General features: G+C 43.8%; 1 protein-coding gene across 1 annotated transcript in view; it reads left to right on the top strand.

The window, feature by feature from the left end:
• The first annotated feature begins 8,597 nt into the window (after positions 1 to 8,597).
• Positions 8,598 to 18,881, top strand: part of LOC115100085 (cytochrome P450 4B1-like) — a 44,949-nt gene continuing 34,665 nt past the window's right edge. Inside the window, exon 1 of the mRNA XM_029618281.1 lies at positions 8,598 to 8,872. Coding sequence (XP_029474141.1) covers positions 8,669 to 8,872 — 204 coding nt within the window. The 5' untranslated portion in view covers positions 8,598 to 8,668. The remainder of the gene's footprint in view (positions 8,873 to 18,881) is intronic.

The following is an 18,881-nucleotide window of genomic DNA, read 5'->3' as shown; positions in this document are numbered from 1 at the left end:
GGGCCTCCCATAGGGATACAAATACCTGTCTAGGGAGAGCACATTATGGCTAGTCTCTCTCTCTCTCTCTCTCCCTCCCTCCCTCCCAGCCCACCCCTAACTCCTCCAGGAAACAAGGCAGGAGGAACCACTGCCACACCTGGGAAAAATGGAGGTCCATTCAAAGGCAAGCTTCCAGGAGCCACCAAACCTGCATTAGCCAGGGAAGCTGCCATAGTTTGCACTGCCTGGGGTTCTACTTCTCCTTTTCACCATTAGTTAAGAAAAACAGCACTTAGTGAGTAGAATCAGCAGAAAGCTCCCAACGCATCCTTCCTTCAGATCACCGTCTTGGATCTCCAATAGTATGGGTTTACTATCCGGGGCGGATTGGCCTATCGGGAGATCGGGCATCCCCCAGTGGGCCGGTCGCTCTGGTCACGTGGTCTGCCGAGCGCACCCGCGACAGAGCCGCGCTCGGCAGACCACGGGGTATCTTCTGGGCCGGTTTTGGGGGAAATCCCCGGCCGATCTTTACCCGGAATCCGCACCTGTTTACTATAATTGATGGTTTATATTTCTTGATTGTATTGTTTGTTGGTCTCTTATTCTGTATTTGGTAAGGGTCTGTCTGTGTTCTTTATGTGTATCTGAGGTGAGGGATTCTGCCAGTGTATGGTTTCTGAATAGGGGTTCATAGCAGTTCGGCTTGGTATGTATGTCCTCTACTGTGAGCCATGATGTTGGTCTGTTTTTTAAAATTGCGTTACCTTTTAAAATATTCTTTCATTGTTTCTTTATTGTAGAATTGTTCCTCCTGATGCAGCTTTATGTGAAACCCGGTCCCGTGTTGGGGGACAATGCTTGCCTTAAAAAAACATTTCTTTATTTGTTTTGGAATTCACGTGCTATCATCAGCAGTTAACTTGCTCAGAACATTGTTACTACCCGTGATCTAATTGTTTACCTTCACATTATAACTTTAAGTCCTTAAATGAACTGTCGGACCACAAAGTCTGTCTCTGCAGCACACTTTTGCTTTTGACGATGTCTCTGATCTGACAGTTGAAGAAGGAATCCATGTAGTCTTAAAAGCTTTTGCGCAATATTTTTAGGTACAGGTATTTTTTTATTTTACAGATATTTTTGGGCAGCCTGGCCTGATCTGTTTCCTTAATAGGCGATATATTGGTGTTTTAGGGCCTGATGTAAGATTTGCAGATTACTCCCAGTGTGGGAAACCAATAGTGGTAGAAGCACAACCAGCACAATCCAAAATTAACCGCTATATTTAAGAGGAAACCATCATTCTTAGATAGTGTCGGAGAGCAGACCGATTTGCAGTGCACAACCTTTTTCTTTTTAATTATCGGTCTCCTGGAAATAATGTACTTGTAGATTTTTTGAGAGTTTTTTAATGCTGCACATAAAACATGTCTATGTGAGAATCTTTAAAGCCATCACTAAAGCTTTTATAGTACACATAAACCATATTAAAATACTTACCTGCTCAAGAGTTTTTTCCATCACCCGAGTTCCTTCTCATCAACTAGCACTGACCGGTGTTTCCTAATCTGCCTCGGGAATGTGCTTATAAAACTCATGAGCAGGTAAGTAATATGGTTTATGTGTACTATAAAAGCGTTAGTGATGGCAATGAAAGATTCTCACGTAGACATGTTTTATGTGCAGCATTAAAAACTCTCATAAAATTTACAAGTACATTATTTCCAGGAGAACGATGATTAAAAAGAAAAATGTTATGCACCGCAAATCGGTCTGCTCTCCGACACTATCTAAGAATGATGGTTTCCTTTTAAGTGTCATTTAAACCATAGTGGTTAATTTTGGTTTGGTGGTATTTACAGTGTTGCCTTTCCATAGGTAGGGTTGTTGCTGTTTGAATGCCGGCAGTTAGTGCTGTTTTGGTATGGAAGGCTTACTATAGTTTAATTGTTAAAATAGGCCCATTGCCACATGGATTCCAAGTGTCTTAGGGAGAGGGCGTTGAGGGAGCGAGACTGAATGAATCCCCTAATATAAATGTCACCGCACGCCATTGGCTGCAGCAGTCAGTGCCTGCTCACAGTCCCTTCAGTGGCCTTTCATAAGAACATAAGAACATGCCATACTGGGTCAGACCAAGAGTCCATCAAGCCCAGCATCCTGTTTCCAACAGAGGCCAAACCAGGCCTCAAGAACCTGGTAAGTACCCAAAAACTAAGTCTATTCCATGTAACCATTGCTAATGGCAGTGGCTATTCTCTAAGTGACCTTAATAGCAGGTAATGGACTTCTCCTCCAAGAACTTATCCAATCCTTTTTTAAACACAGCTGTACTAACTGCACTAACCACATCCTCTTTCCCCCTTCTCAAGCACAGGGTTTTCTGTTCACTAGGGAAACCTGTGGTGGTGGCTTACAGACCCTGTGCGCTGTGACTGCATGGAGCAGCACAGTAATCATTCGCATAGGGCAGCCCAGCGGGTAGCGCTGGCCCTGAGTAACCTTTCCCACAGTAACCTAGTAGATGACGGGAGAAAAATATCAAGCAACCTATCCAGTCCCCCCTGTTATTCCTGTCCACACTGCTAAGGATGTGATCCAGCTGTTAGCCACAGAGCACGACTGCCTGTGGGATGTTGCTCGGTTTTCTGCCTTCCTCCTTAGTGTGTTCCACCGTCTTGGGTAGATCAACAGACAAGACCCTTCCTCCCGTTAAGTTTATACCCAAAAAACTTCCCATCTGTGTCTAAACCATAAAACCTTTGCTCAGACATCTGGCCTCCTGATTCTCCTGTATTAATCGACCAGGCAGACCCAGCTGCTGGCTGAGTTTTAAGTCCTCTGGGTGGCCTCCCAGACAGAACTGGTTGCCAGGACTGTTCAATAGCCAGATAGTGGCAGGCCAAGCAGGAGCTGCTCAGGGCTGGCCACTGGCTGGTGGTGACCTGGGAGCCTGCTTGGCTTGCAGTCCAGCGCTTTTCCCTGATCCCTGTTCCCCGTGCAGAGTCACCGTATTGACTCTGCTGGGGACAGCCAATGAGTCCACTCCCCTTGACCTGTTTGCTGATTGAACTCCTGTTGAACTTGCTTCTAGTAACCCGTGTTCCAGGAAAGCTGCCGTTTTGAGTTATTGAAACCCTTGGCTGACGTGTGTCTGCGTATCGTGGCGTGTCTCTGTGCTGAAAGGCAGGGATTTCAATGTCCTCAGGTTCAGGAACCTGACAGCATGCTTACGGTGGGAATACTTTGCCCCTGCGGTTTGTGCGGGTGGCTGAGCAAGGGCAGAATGTGAATAGCTCTAAATAACCTGTGCATGAACTATTGTACTCCCCTGACTTCAACACAGCCACAGGAGCATCTTTTTCGAATGTGGCTAAATGTTCACCTCCTCTGCAGGCCTTTTCACCCAGGTAAATGCTTTTGAAAGTTTATTTCTGTATTTGCAGCCAGACAGACCCAGCTCTGGAATCTCAGCCTGGGACTGCGTCCTGTGCTCATCTCCGTAAAGAAGTTTAGGTACCTCCCAGTTGTTTCTTCTCCACCCCATGTCTTTCACGCCCCTTTTGTTCCTCCCTATTAGGCTGGGTGCAGTATCTGAAGCAGGGGAATAACACTGATATCCAAGCCTTCCTAATTCATTTCTCTGAACTTGACTCCCCTGCCAGGGTGAATCAGAATGATCAATTCGTATCATTCCACAGCTTCCTGCGCTGGGTACGTGTGCTCCTTTTGCTGCTCTTCCAAAACATTCATTTGTATTAGTTTTAGATTTAGCTCAGGGATAGTAAATATTGCCCTGTCCCCAGAGGACCTAAGGTACAATCTGAGGCAATGGAGAGTGAAGTGACTTGCCCAAGGTCACAAGGAGCATCAGTTGGATTTGAACTCTGGCCTCCCTACTTAACCTTAATAGAATATAAGAACATATGGGTCAGACCAAAGGACCATCAGGCCCAGCATCCTGCTGCCAATCCAGGTCTTGAGTCCCTGGCAGAATTGCTAAGTTCAATAGGTTCCATGCTGCTTATCCCAGGGACAAGCAGTGGATTTCCCCAAATCTACCTGGTTAATAATGGTTTTTGGTCTTTTCTTCCAGAAACTTATCTAAACCTTTTTTAAACCCAGCCACACTGACAGCTTTCACCACATCCTCTGGCAATGAATTCCAGAATTTAATTATGCGATGAGTAAAAAAATATTTTCTATTTGTCTTAACTCTGTCACCTAGTAACTTCATTGAATGTCGTCTAGTCTTTGTACATTTTGAAAAAATAAACAACCGATTTGTGTTTACCTGTTCCACTCCACTAATTATTTATAGACTTTTATCGTATCTCCCCTCAGCCGTCTCTTCTCCAAGCTGAAGAGCCCTAACCTCTATAGCCTTTCCTTATAGGGGAAATGTTTCATTCCCTTTATCATTTTGCTCATCCTTCTCTGTACCCTTTTCTAATTCTGACCAAAATTTCACACGATATTCAAGGTGTGATTGCACCATGGACCAATACAGAGGCATTATGACACCCTCTGTTTTATTTTCCATTCCTTTCCTAATAATTCCTAGCATTCTGTTTGCTTTCTTGGTTGCCGTCACACACTTAGCAGAAGATTTCTACGTATTATCCATGATGACGCCTAGATCCTTTTCCTAGGTAGTGACTCCTAATGTGGAACCTTCAGTTGTATAGCTATAATGTGGGCTGTTCTTCTCTGCATGCACACTAAATGCCATTTGGATGCCCAGACTCCTAGTCTTGCAATGTCTCACAATCCTCTTGTGATTTAACAGCTTTGAATAACTTTGCATCATCAGCAAATTTGATCACGTCACTCATTGTTCCCATCTCTAGGTCATTTATGAATATGGAATAGACTTAGTTTTTGGGTACTTGCCAGGTTCTTGTGGCCTGGACTGGCCACTGTTGGAAACAGGATGCTGGGCTTGATGGACCCTTGGTCTGACCCAGTATGGCATGTTCTTATGATAAAAAGCAGCCGTCCTGGTAAAGATCCCTGGGGCACTCCACTATTCACCCTTCTCCATTGAGAAAATTGACCATTTAGCCCTTCTCTCTGTTTTCTATCTTTTAACCAGTTCTCAGTCCACAATAGAACGTGGCTTCCTATCCCATAACTTTTTAATTTCCTCAAGAGTCTCTCATGAGGTACTCTTTCAAACGCTGTCTGAAAATCCAGAAATCCACTATATCATCTAGCTCATTTGTATCCACATGTTTATTCACACCTTCAAAAAATTGAGCAAATTGGTGAGGCAGGACGTCCCTTGGCTAAATCCATGTTTGCTTTGTCCCATTAAACTATGTCTAGCTATATGTTGTTCTTTGGAATAGTTTCAACCATTTTTCCCAGCACTGACATCAGGCTCACTGGTCTGTAGTTTCTCGGATCACCCCCGAACCCTTTTTAAAACTGGTGTAATACCTGATTGGCCACTCTCCAATCTTTAGAAACCGTAGCAGATTTTAATGATAATTTGTAGGTCTGCAATTTCATTTTTCAGTTCTTTCAGCACTCTGGGATGTATACCATCTGGTCCATGTGATTTACTACTCTTTAGTTTGTCAATTTACATATTCTATTAAGCTTACTCCTTCACTATCTCCTCTCTAAAGCTTACTTCTTGGCCCAAAATATGAAGGTGTGGTTGCAGATCCAAAATAACTTTTGCTGGCTTTCCATGTCCTGCTTGGACTCAGCCTTCTGTTGTATCTACCTAGCCAGTCTCTGGGGAGTTGTAGCCTGCTGGAAACAACCTGAGTACCTCCATTGCTTAAGGTGTTTCTAGGTCATGCTTTTGCTCTCTCTTCACGTTTTTGCATCTAAGGATCCTCTGTGTTCATTTCATGTTTTCTTAAAGTTCATTATCCCTTTGGCTTCCACTACCTGCTCTGAGAAAGCAATCCAAGTATCCACCACCCTTTCAGTGAAAAAATATTTCCTGATGTTCTTCCTGAGTTTACCCCCTGAAGCTTCATATCATGGCCTCTAGCTCTACAGTTTTCTTTTCAATTAAAAAGTTTTACTTTGGTGTATTAATACATTTCAGGTATTTGAATATCTCTATCATATCTTCCCTGAATAGAGATGTCCTCTAGGGTAGCAATCTTCTCTTGGTATAGATCTCACACCATTTTAGTGACCTTTCTCTGGACTGACTTCAGCCAGTTATACACCCTTTTGGATATATTGAGATCGAATGTCGGTATATAAAAAATAATACTAAATAAATAAATAAATAAATAAATATATGGCCTCCAGAATGGGTGTTGTCAACACCCTGTCCTGAGGCATTATCACTTCCTTTTCTCTTCTAGTTATACCTCTCCCTATGGTCCCTAGCATCCTTCTGGCTCTAGCCACTGTACTATCCATCTCTTTTGCTACATGGAGATAGTAATCACTCCAAGGACACTGTCCTGCTCAGTGTGCATCAGTGTCTGTCCCTCCATCGTGTACTGCTCCCTTAGGAGTGAACTCCCAAATGAGTTGCGCATGTAAACGTAGCATATACACCTGTAAGTAGCTTGTACTCACATACGTTATTTTATACATATCAAAAGTTCACGTGTATTTTCGGTTTCGTGCACGCGTTTACCTGTGCAAAAAAAAAGAGGTGGTCTGGGGACGTTCTGGGTGAGGCCAAGAGGAACAGATTTAAGTTACTAGGTTTATAAGAGATTTACTTGAATACATTAGGCAAATCATTTGCGCATTATCTCGTGCAACTGATATCAGCCTTGCCTGTTGTCTGCTATTGAATGGGTGGGAGATTTGGGTGAACTGGGGGGAACTCCGGGCGAAGAACAAGGAATATCTCAATGGCCTGATGGAGATATCGGCAAACCAACTGCCGCATATAAATCAGGATTTTGCATGAGCAAGTTGTATTTTTTTCACACACAAAATATCTGCACATATTTTTATAAAATAGGTAGAAAGAGCAGCACTTTCAGTGCAGTGCAGGTAACCAAACAGATGCACATATGTTGGAGGGTGGGCATCCGTGTATATTTTATAATCTGTGTGTGTACCATACCTGTTTATGGGCTCCGCAAGGTTTTTGGAACGTTATTCCCTCTAATTTCTGCACTTCACATCCGCGTTTCTGCGCTTTGTACGACTTGAAACCTAACTGCCAACCGCATGACTGTGCCTGATACTTTATCAGATCACATCTCATTCTGGCTACTCCTTCAGGAGGGTCCACGTTATCTGCAAAAAGACAGACGTTTCCTCCTGCCTTCTTCACAATATTCATCACAAAGGTACTGAACAGAACTGGCCCCCAGGACTGAACCCTAAAAGGTGAATATTAAAAGCCCGGCCCGCACGGGCGTGGGCTTACACGTGCCCGCTGTGTTTTAAAAGCCGCCCACGTGCGCGCGCATCTCCTGCAGCGCGCATCTCACTTGGTTTCAGAAAGAGGCGTGGCCTGGGCATGGCCTAGGCATTCCGGGGCGTGGCCAAGAGAAGTGTACGTAAATACTTACACACCTCGGCACGCGCCCAGGCCCAGTGTCGTGTAAGTTTACCTCTGTTATGGAGGAGGTGTTTTTAATGGCACCTCGTTATGGATAGTATTAATGCATACAAATCCCCAATATTCTATATGTGCCTTTCTGTAAACCATTGTGATGGTAAAAAAAAACAAACAGCTACTTCTGACAGGTTTAAAGGGGCTGCGGTAACTGGGTGGGGGAGTGTGGGCTATTAAACCACAGGGCTTTGGAGGACCTAACTGTAGACTGGGCGAATCGGTGAATGAGGTCAGGGTGTGGACGCGCGCTGGTTCTAGACTACCCTGACTTGCGCGGCAGAAACCCGATTTACGCGGCTAGCTGCATGCCCACTTAAGATTTGTGGTCATGTGTGCGCGCGGCCAGACTATTTTATAACTTTTGTGCACATGTACGCGCAAGTTATAAACTGGCCGCGTCCCTGGGCCAGCACCAACATATGTGTGCGTATATGCGCCTAAGGTACGCCAAGGATCATTTGTATTCATTTATTTTGGCATTTATATTCCGCAGCTTCCGATAAATATCAAATCAGTGCAGATTACAGTAAACATTCGTAAGCATTGACCTACACACACACACAAGGCCTGCCATAAAACAAGACATTAAATATATTTTCCATTCTTCAGACTGAATTCCATCGGCTGCAACCTCCCGTCGCCATCACTCCAGCAGCTTCTAAACCAATCTGCCACCTCTGGGCCCAGGCCGCTCAGTTTCCTGGTGAGCCTTCTCTGCTCAGCAGTATGAAGAGTGTTGCCGAAATCAAAGTACAGATGCCAGGCTGGACCCTGCACCTGGGCACAGGATCTTCAGTGTCCTTCCCCCTGTTCTCTTCTCTTGCTGCTGGCAGGAGGGGAAGGTTTGAGTTAAAACGCCATTGACTCACAGAGGCTTCCCAAGGTTACCATAGATTCTCATTTAATATTGTCAGCGTTTTTTTTTTTAATCTGTTTACTACCTGAGTGCCCTGCTTGGCAGTTATACCTAGTTGGAGTATTATCAGAGGGGAAATGTGTTCCTGTATTAAAAGTGGGCAGGTCCCATGTGAGGAGAGTGGGCAGGATAAAATGATTCTGCTTGTGCTCAGCTTAGGAGGTAAGAGAAGCTGGTTTGTGTTTCAGACACTCGGAGGCACAGGGGCCATGGCTTCTGCCCTACAGGACGTGTTGAAACCATCCGGGTTGCCTTGGGACAGGAGCCAAATGTTGCACCTTGCCGCTCTGCTGGGACTCGCCGTCTTGTTGCTTAAAGCAATCGCGCTTTATCGCAAAAGGAAGGAGCTGCTCAAAATCTATGCTGGCTTCCCTGGACCGCAGAGCCACTGGCTGTTTGGAAATGTCCACGAGGTGAGAACACGTTTGGGTGTGCACAGCGAGGGCAAGTGAAATCTGAAAACGGGCAGCATAATCTGCCTTCTGTGTTTAGTGGCGGTAGCCGGAGGAGAGGGGGGTGATCACTTATGCTAGTGATTTTTAAATTACCTTGTTCTAGACATCACAGTTGCAGTTTCTGTTCATTATTGAATCGCCGCTATTTTTACGTTTAACTTTGACATGTTTACAAGTTGTCGCCCTAAGATCAATATCAGCATAAAAATTATTTAATACAGAAACACAAAAATATGAGGGCAGAGAAAGACCAGACAGCCCATTTCGTCTGCTCAGTTACATAACTGTTCATCTCTTCATTTTCTATCACTCCCTCAGAGATCACATATGCTTGTCCCATCTTTTCCTGAATCTACACACTCTCCTTGTCTCCAGCACCTTCCACAACTCTTACTGAAAAGAAATGCTCTCTTAGATTCCTCACGCTCAGCCCGTGACCCTTTGTTCCGGAATCTCTTCTCCTTTGAAAGAGACGCACCTTCTGCACACTGATACCTCTAACGTATTTAAATGTCTCTGTCCTCGTCTTTCCTCTGGTGGTGTACATGTTTAGATCTTTAAGGCTGGCCCCCTATGCTTTACAATGAAAATCGCCGACCACTTCCGTCGCCACCCTCGTTCCACACACCTTCCTAATAACAAGACCATGTTTGTGTATGTCTAAAACCAGAAAGATGGAGTCCATCCTGCTTATACACAGTATTTAGTGAATGAACAGCACTGAGCAGCTCCATATGTATTTATTTACTTTTACATTTATTAAAAATTTATTAATGGCTTAACACAAAAAGGTCTAAGCGATATACAATATAAAACATTCATATTCCAGAAATGTTGTACAAAACAGAATAACTAAACATAAAAACTTAGCAACATAAAAGATAAACTTGGTTAAGTCCAGTTGTATTTTAGAAGGAATACTCTGAAATAATCACAGACCCGTAGCTCTTGAATGAAGGCCTTTTTGAACAAAAATATTTTTTAAAAGTCCTTTGAATGACTTGATACAATCGTTAAGTCGAACTTCCAGTGGAAAAGAATTCCATAAAACTGGAGCTCCCACGGAGAACGTGGACTCCCTGGTCACAGAGAGATGAGCACATTTCGTGGACGGATCGTCCAGCATGCCCCTCTGTGACGACCTCAATAAACGGGAGTGCTGATATAATTTGAGAAGTGCATTGGACCAAGGACAGGAAGCAGTGTTAATGAGCTTGGAAACAATCATTCCAATTTTATAAACCACTCACTGTTGCAAAGGGATCCAGTGAAGATGAATAACAGTCGGGGGTGATAGGTTCGTGATATTTAACACCAGTAATGAAATGGGCAGTGGCATTTAACAATAACTGAAGAGGCTGCAGAGAGTCATCTGGAAGTCCAAGATAGAGACCATTGCAGTAGTCTATAAGGGGAAAAATAGAGGCCAGCACCACTATGTGAATGTCAGATGCATGTAACAAATGCTTCAGTCCTGAATGGACTTGCAATTTGAAAAAATAAATCACAGATTTGACCAAAGACTTTATATGTGCACAAAATGAGAGGTGAGGGTCTAGCTAGACTCCTAAACTCTTGATGGTTTGATTAATACTAAAGGCTTCATTGTCTACAGTAATTGAAGAATGCTTACCATGGAAGGTGCCCTCTCGATAAGTAGGAATTTATTGTTAGACATTTTCAAAGATAATTGATTGTAATGAAGCCACTGTCTAATTGCAGAAATGCAAATTTGTATGTGATCAATGGTATCTTGCCAAGTTGTATGGAGCCAGATGAAAAATTGCAAATCATTAGCATATATTTTGCAACCATTATTTATTTATTTGTTGAGTTTTATATACCATCATTCGGTGAAGCCATCACAATGGTTTACAAGATTCAAAAGGTTGTATCTTAACGTATGCGAATTAAGGGTATAACAGGATACATATTATATTCGAAAATGAGCGGATAGGAGTGGGTAAGGACTAGAGGAGATAGGAGGGGTGTGGAAGTGCTATGGGGGGGGGTTAAAGGAAAGAGTGGGGAAAAGAGGGTTACAAGGGTGGGGAAATGAGGTCAACGTAAAGTTATTCTTTATAGTCTGACATAAAATCATTTTTGAATGAGAAGGGTTTGCTTGGTGCTGCTTGATGTCTTGTTTAGCGTGGTTTCGGTTGGTAATTCTGTTAGGTGTTTGGATGTTGTGATACACTACACAAGCTCATGAGGATTTTAAAGATCAGGGCCAGGTAAATATTAAATGAAACTGACGACAAGGCAGAGCCTTGAGGAGCACCCATTTTAATGGACGACCATTGTGAAGACATCTTGAATTTTTGGGTCCGATTGTTCAAGAAAGAAGTACACCAGTTTAGAACACGACCTGCTCTGCCACATTCTGGTCACCAAAAATATATATAGCGGAATTAGAAAAAGTACACAGAAGGGCAACCAAAATGATAAAGGGGATGGAACAATTCCCCTATGAGGAAAGGCTAAAAAGGTTAGGACTCTTTGGCTTGGAGAAGAGACGGCTGAGGGGAGATATGATAGAGATCTATGACAGAGGTCTCTAAAAGGTTTGTAGCGATCATGATGTACAAATTGGACCTCGGACTCATGTATGTACAGACAAAACCGTCTAGAAGCCAGAAGATGATGAATTTGTTGTTCCTGAGCAGGGAGAAGTCATGCAGGAAGTCTATAAGGGACCTGATGTAGTTACCCTGTGGCATCACTGGGGAAGGGATTGGGAGGGTGCAGGTTTGGAGACTCACTTCCCCTTTGTTGTGCTGAGGTAAAAAGACCCCAACACATCCAGACCGCCCAGCCTCTGCCATTTGGTGGGTGGAGGAAGTGTGTCATAAGGAAGGCTGTGTGGGAATGTAGGCAGAAATCTATTGAAGGCTAAATATCAGATAAGACCTTTAAGGAAAGGGAATTTGAAATTCCAAGAAGGCGTGAGCCCATTAAAGGTAACTAGATAAGGTACATGCAGTAATCCAGTAAGATTCAAACCAACAGTACGATTGATTGATTGATTGATCGGGACGGTGGATAGGCGATGCCTGCATCATATGTAGCCAATTCGGACTCCCACGATATTGAATGTATTTTTTATTTAGTTTGGGCAGGAACGTGCTGGTACTACTACTGCTGCCAGATGTACTTGGATCTTCATTAAATAGATGCTTTCCCAAAAGGAGGCAAAGATTTTCCTCTCCCACTGCCTTTGTTACCAAATGCATTCCTCTTCCTTCCATTACTTGTAGCATGATTGATATTTGCCATAGTCACTGTGGGAGTGCCTATGGAAAGGTGTTTGTCTTTTTACAAAGTAGTGTTAGTGTATATACTCCTCTATGCTTTACACACTAAAGCAGTAGAAAGGTCCCCTTCTCTCTCTCTCTCTCACACACACACACACACACACACACACACACACACACCATACCTTCTTCTTGAAAAGCAATCCATTCTGCTGTGCTGCCGGTGCCTACCTAGTGAATGCCTGTCTGTGCCTGTTAGTGGATCTGTTTTTCCCAGAAATGATGACGCAGTTTATGAAAAAAAACAACATACCACATATGCACGCTATATTCATAGCTTTAATTCTTTTTTTCCATTCCAAAAAGAGACTCAAAGAAGCAAGAATTCAAGTAGGGCACCTTCACTGTGTTGCCTTGTGTGTACATTGCACTTCTGCAGTAAGTATGCACACAGCACACAAATCTCTGACTGAAATTTTTTTTCTGCTTTTTCAGTGATACTGAAAACAGAAAAAAAAAAAAAAATTGGCACACAGCAACAGTGTGATAGAAAAGGACACGGTAAACAGAGCCAACGCACGTCACAATTCTAGTACTTTCTCAATCTTTTTTCTCAATTTTTTGAGTTCTCATAGAAATAGAGAAATGAAACAGAGAAATGACAGCAGAAGAAGACCAAACGGCCCATCCAATCTGCCCAGCAAGCTTTCACACTTATTTTTGTCCTACTTATCTGTTACTCTGACCGCTGAGGTCAGGGCCCTTATTGGTAACTTTTTGGTTCTAATTTCCTTCCACCCCTGCCATTGATGTAGAGAGCAGTGCTAGAGCTGCATCAAAGTGAAGTTTCAGGCTTAATTGATTCGGGGTAGTAACTGCCGTAACAAGCAAGCTACTCCCACATTTATTTGTTTAACCAGACTATGCAATTCCGTCCTTGTTGGTTGTTGTCTGAATGTAAATCCTCTCATCTTCATTCCCCCTGCCGTTGAAGCAGAGAGTTATGCTGGATATGCACTGAAAGTGAAGTATCAGTCTTTCTCCCCTGCCGTTGAAGCAGAGACCTACACTGGATATTCATTGAAAGTGAAGTATCAGGCTTATTTGGTTTGGGGTAGTAACCGCCACAACAAGCAAGCTACTCCCACGCTTATTCGTGAATGCAAATCCTTTTTCCCACATTTCCTCTTGCCGTTGAAGTCGCATTAACCGTGTGTATGTTTATTGAATAAGGGTATTAATCACCAGAGGTAGAAATCCACAGTCTTGCAGCCCAGTGACAAGGGAACTAAAATTAGCAGTTTCTTTCAGCTTTAAGAAGAGAAAGTCACTAAAAATCCATGCAGATGCCAGCTAGGTCAGGCTGGTTAAAACAGTGTTTGACCTTGATTGATCCTGCTTCCTGGCTTCTCTCTTATCCCTTCCCACCCCACCGGTTAGTCTAGGTTCAAAGTGACATCATTGGTTGATAGCTTGCCTTAAGCAGAATAAAAACCCCTGCAATTTTGCTTGTTCCATAGACTACGATATGAAACTACAATTAATACAAACAAAAATTTGTGTTGATTTTTGGGACTGTTGCCATTTATATTCATTTTCCATAAACCAAAATGAATCCAACTAATTTGGTTTGGATTTCTTTTTCATTTTAAACAAATGGCCATCGCTACTTATTCTAGAAATAGTGGGCCCAATATTCAAAGTGCATTCAGCGCTCTCTAGCCAGATAAGTGAATTTTATATGGCAAAGTAGGGCTTGCGAATATGCGCTTACGTTTAGTGGCTGCCACTTAGGCATAAGAATAAATTTATTCTTCTGATATCTTATTGAACATTTACAGGGGAATCTAAGAAGGAAACTAGCACCAATAGATAATACCCTTGGTTTCAGTGTTAAAAATTGTTTCCTTCTAACCTGAGTGTTACGAGAGACATCTGGGAAGATTTGAATCTTTTGGCCGCAAAATAAGAAATCTTTATTTTTTTAAAGTATTTCTGTAGTGCCAGGTTTTTATCCTTCTCACTACAAAAGGAGACCAAGAGAGTCGCTCTGTCCGGTATGTCATCTATTGAAGCCTCCAGAAAAGACGTCAAATTTGGTGATTCTCTTTGTATTATATCCATCTCTTCCAGTTCATTTTGAGACCTGATCTTTGTTTTTGGAATATAATATATTTTAGAAATATTCTTTTCCTCTCTTGAGGTAATAGAAAGTATTTCTGAAACATATTTTTCAAATAATTCTGTAGCAGACAAAAGTCTAGATAACAGGAAAATTCAACAGTCTAAGATTTTTCATTCTATTTTCATTCTCAATATATTTTCCAATTGTTTATGGATTGTTAAGCTATCATTTATAAAGGTGACTCGGATATTCAAATCATTAATTATATGCACTCAGCCCACTGAAAGCCCCGAGACAGCAGGGTTCCTCCCAGCGGGGAGTTGGTTTTGAACGCTGGGCTCTTAGGCTCACAAGGCGGCCACAAACACGGTCTCTCTATTTCTTTGGGTCTCCTTTCTCGGCGGTGCTCACGATGGGGACCAGGCCCCACCGAAAAACAAAACCCTTCTTCAGGATAATTTCTTGCAGCAAATCTGCTCCACTCCCAGAGGCAGCCGCTGCGAGACGGCCAGGAATATCCCTTTCTCCCTGAGCAGCAGCAGGCTGGGAACCCAGAATACAGAAATCGCTTCAGCATCTCTCCTGTCCGTCTAAAACTCTGACAAAAATAGCTCACCGCGCCTGAAGCTCTGCTGCCTTTTGTGCAGGCCGGCTGAGCAGTCCACACCAGGCGGGCCTGTAACCTGCCGAGCCCTTCCTCCTACCTAATCCCTAACCTAGGCCTTAAGCTAGCGACCACACAGATAGGGATCAAGGGTCCCCATACATGCCTTGCACTGCTTTGAGGGGGACAAATGCATTTATCCAGGGCAATCTACCTGGATAAATACCTTTTGAAAATTGTCCCTATAATTATAAAGCGCTGCGTTTGTACCCCGCTGATCGGAGCCGGTGCTGACTCTCCTGCTGCCCCCTGTGAATGATTACTGCACTGTCGCCCCTCCCGGCCTCGAGGTTTATCGGGGGCCCAAATTAGGCCCGGCGGTAAAAACAGGCAAAAAGAGACGCTAAGGGCACTAGCGCGTCCCTAGCGCCTCCTTTTTGATAGGAGCGAATTCCAAGTCGCAGCGGCCCGAGAAGAGGAAGAGGCCCCGGTAGCAGGGCTGCCGCAGCCCGAGAAGATCAGAGCCGCTGCAGAGCCCATCCTGCGGTGACCCACGAAGAGGCGGCCCAGAGGTGAGAGAGAGGCTGAGGGTCTGTAGAGGGGGTGTGTGTGTGTGCGTGTACGAGTTGAGAGATTGTGTGTGAGAGTGAGGACCTGAATGTTTGCAGAGACAGCATGTGAGAGCCTCTGTGTGTGTGTGAGAGAGACAGCATGTGACAGTGAGAGCCTGTGCTTGAGCAAGACAGCATGTGGAAGTGAGAGAGAGCCTGTGTGTGTGAGAGTCAGACAGCATGTGCCAGTGAGAGACTGTGTGTATGAATGATTGTATGAGAGAGAGCATGTGACAGTGAGAGCCTGTGTGTGTGTGTGTGAGAGAGAGAAATGCATGTGAGAATGAGAACCTGACTGTATGTTTGAGGGAAGAAGATGGAGAGAAAAGAAACAGAAAAAAGGACAATATAAAAGGAATTGGCAAAAAAAAATAAGAAAGGGAAGGTGGAAAAAAAAAAGCTTGTGACCAACCAATTAGAAAACTAAGATCAGACAGCAAAGGTAAAAAAACCCAATAAATTACTTTTTAGTGATTGGCACATGTAATGTTTGGGAATGTGCAAGAATAGCACTTTCTCTACGGATCTCACAATGTACGAGATCAGCATGGAGAACGTGGAAGCCCACGGGGCCTGCACAGAGGAGGCAGCAGAATGGGCTTCAGTGTCAGTAGCAGCAATCGGCACCTCCCCAATAGCCACGCGGCAGCAGTGACAGTGGCAGCAGAGGAATGAGAGAGGCTCTGAGGTTGTTAGCAAAAGAAAGAGAGGGGGTCTGCCTTTAGTGTGCATGTGTATGAATGGGACTCTGCCTGGGGGTGTATGTGTGTGAATGCATGGGTGCCTGCCTGGGGGTCTGTGTGTGTGAGAATGAATGTGTGCATGCCTGGGGGATGGGGAGGGAGTGGTGTGAACATGAATGGGAGCCAATAAAAAATCAACTGACAGATGAAGTTTGTAACACTTGCTTGGGCTTGAAGTGTACGAAATACCAACCTTCAATTGAAGATTTAGCCAATGAAATTCAGCAACAAAAAAGTAACTATGCAGGTAAGGTAAAGAATTATTTGTTTTTGCTTTATTAATAAATACAGTAAATATATTAAAATTATAACTTTTTGTTATTGATTAGAGCTACAAATATCACAAAATTATGGATTTTTCTAGAAGTGACATCCAGCTGAGTTATGCTCGGTTTTTTTTAATGAATTTTGACTCACTGAGCTCAAAAGGTTGGCCATCACTGGGGTAGGCGCTAATTTCTGAAAGCAAAATGTGCGGCTTGGCTGCACATTTTACTTTCTGAATCGCGCGGAAATGACTAATAGGGCCATCAACGTGCATTTGCATGTTGCGGGCGCTATTAGGTTTGGGGGATTGGACGCCCGTTTTCGGCCCCTTACTGAATAAGGGGTAACGCCAGCGCGTCGAAAACGCGCATCCAATGGCGGGTTAACAGTGCGCTCTGTACTGTATCGGCCAGTCAGTGAGAAGGAAAAAGAAAATTCTTATTTATATTCCGCTTTTTGCACTTTTTTCAGTGCTTCAAAGTGGATTACATTCAGGAGCGATAGCAGGACTCGGACTCCGTCGCCCACTGCTCTGACCACTAGGCTAGGCCTCCACTCCAGTCCTCTTCTCCCTTAATAGAGGGTTGGGAGTGGTCTGCATGGAGAGGCAGTTGACACCACGTGCAGCTTGCTGGGCAGACCGTTCGCTCTTCTGCCCACTGCTGCTATGGTACTCAAGTTTCTTCTCTCCCACGCTTGCCCTCTACTTTCCTTTCCCCTCCCATTTCATTTTCTTTCTCTCCTCACCACCTGTTCTCCCACTTCTCTTTACCTTATCCTCTTCTAAACTCTGCTGGGTTTTCTTTTCCTCTTCTTGCTTAAGAGCCACTCCTGGGCTCTTTCCTGGCCCTGCTCTCTATTCAGGCCAATGCCTCTCTCTCTGCTCCCTCCCCTCCTCCCCCACCATCAGGGCGTGATCACTCTCCCTCTCTATTTCTCCTCAGAAGTTCTGATCGCCCACTGCTTTCTCTTTTCTCTAGAAGACCTGATCTACGTCTTCCTCAAAAGCCTTGATCTACTAAAAGAGAGAGGGTATTTTGATCTGAAGAAAGAACCTATGTGATCTCAAAAGCTCATGCACATGATCCAATAAAAACCATCACAGCCTGTAGAACATCTGGATTACTCCATGAGTCTTAGAGCTTTTAGGTGTGGTATATATTCCGATCATGAAACTGGAAATAAAATGCTTTTTCTTTGTTGTCTGGATTTTTATTTCCTAATTGCATTGGTCCCAGTATCTTCTTTCTGTGTTCTTCTTGCCTGGCATCTCTTAACTCCTTTTCTAGGATTTCTTTTCCATTTTACTTCTCTTCTCTCTCCTCCTATCGTCACTTCCTCCTCTAATTCTCTCTGACATTTCTTTCATCTCATTTTGCTCCGTTTCTCTCTTGTTTTCCTGTAAATCTCTCCCTTACATCACTGTTTTCCTTCTATCCTTTCATACCTAGATCTCACCCCTCCTTTTTCCTCACTTCTCTCACTCTCCAATTCTCGCTATCCAAACACTTCACCTTGCCAACTGTGTCTCCTCTTGCTCCCTCTAGCAATCTCCTGCTATTTAGCTCCTGTCTCTCCCCAACAGCCACCCCCTCTCTGGCTGGCTTTCCACTTTCTGCCGTCCACATATTAACTCTATCTTCCCAACCATTCCTTCCTCCTCTCACCCGGCCTCCTCTTCCCCTCCTCTGTGCTGGCAGGCAGTAACCTGAGGACTTGCCTGCTTTACCCATTAGTGCTGACTCCAGCGGACTCATCCTCATGTCCGTGCACTTTGTATCGCTGCATTATTCTGCAAGCCAGGGGTGGAGTTCAGAGAAATTTGCTGGTTCATAGAAAATGCGTGGATTTTTTTTTTTTTTTTAATTGTAATATAAACTTACAGGAAATAAAATCAATGTATAAAGTTGGGCGAGTTGGGGGTAAGAGGCAATGCTCACACGGGCCTTCCCCACCCAGTCTCCATCATCAGGATTGTGCACGATGCCTTGGTTCAGATTGTGTTGGAAGCTGTGTTATCTTGATTGCATCAGGAGCAGATTGTGGCCTGAGATACAGGGAGAGAGACGTGCGTCTGCAGCCAGACTAGTACTGAAATGAAATCTTCAGTGATGCGGAAAGGTTTGCAATGGTTCTTCACTTGTGAATTGATAAAGGATGTTTTTTTCCTTACTGTTTTCTTTTTTCTTGGCACTTGTTTATTTAAACAGAGAGTTAGGTCCCTGTGTGCAAATATATATATATCATATACATCCATTAGGGACATACTGAGAGCCAGATTGGCTAAGCTGGGACCTGACACAAATTCCAGAGCTTAATTGTGCGTTGAGTGAAAAAGAATTTTCTCCGATTAGTCTTAAATG

The sequence above is a fragment of the Rhinatrema bivittatum genome, chromosome 10 (assembly GCF_901001135.1).
Source record: "Rhinatrema bivittatum chromosome 10, aRhiBiv1.1, whole genome shotgun sequence".
Lineage (NCBI taxonomy): Eukaryota > Metazoa > Chordata > Amphibia > Gymnophiona > Rhinatrematidae > Rhinatrema > Rhinatrema bivittatum.
This window is presented reverse-complemented; position numbering and strand designations above follow the sequence as displayed.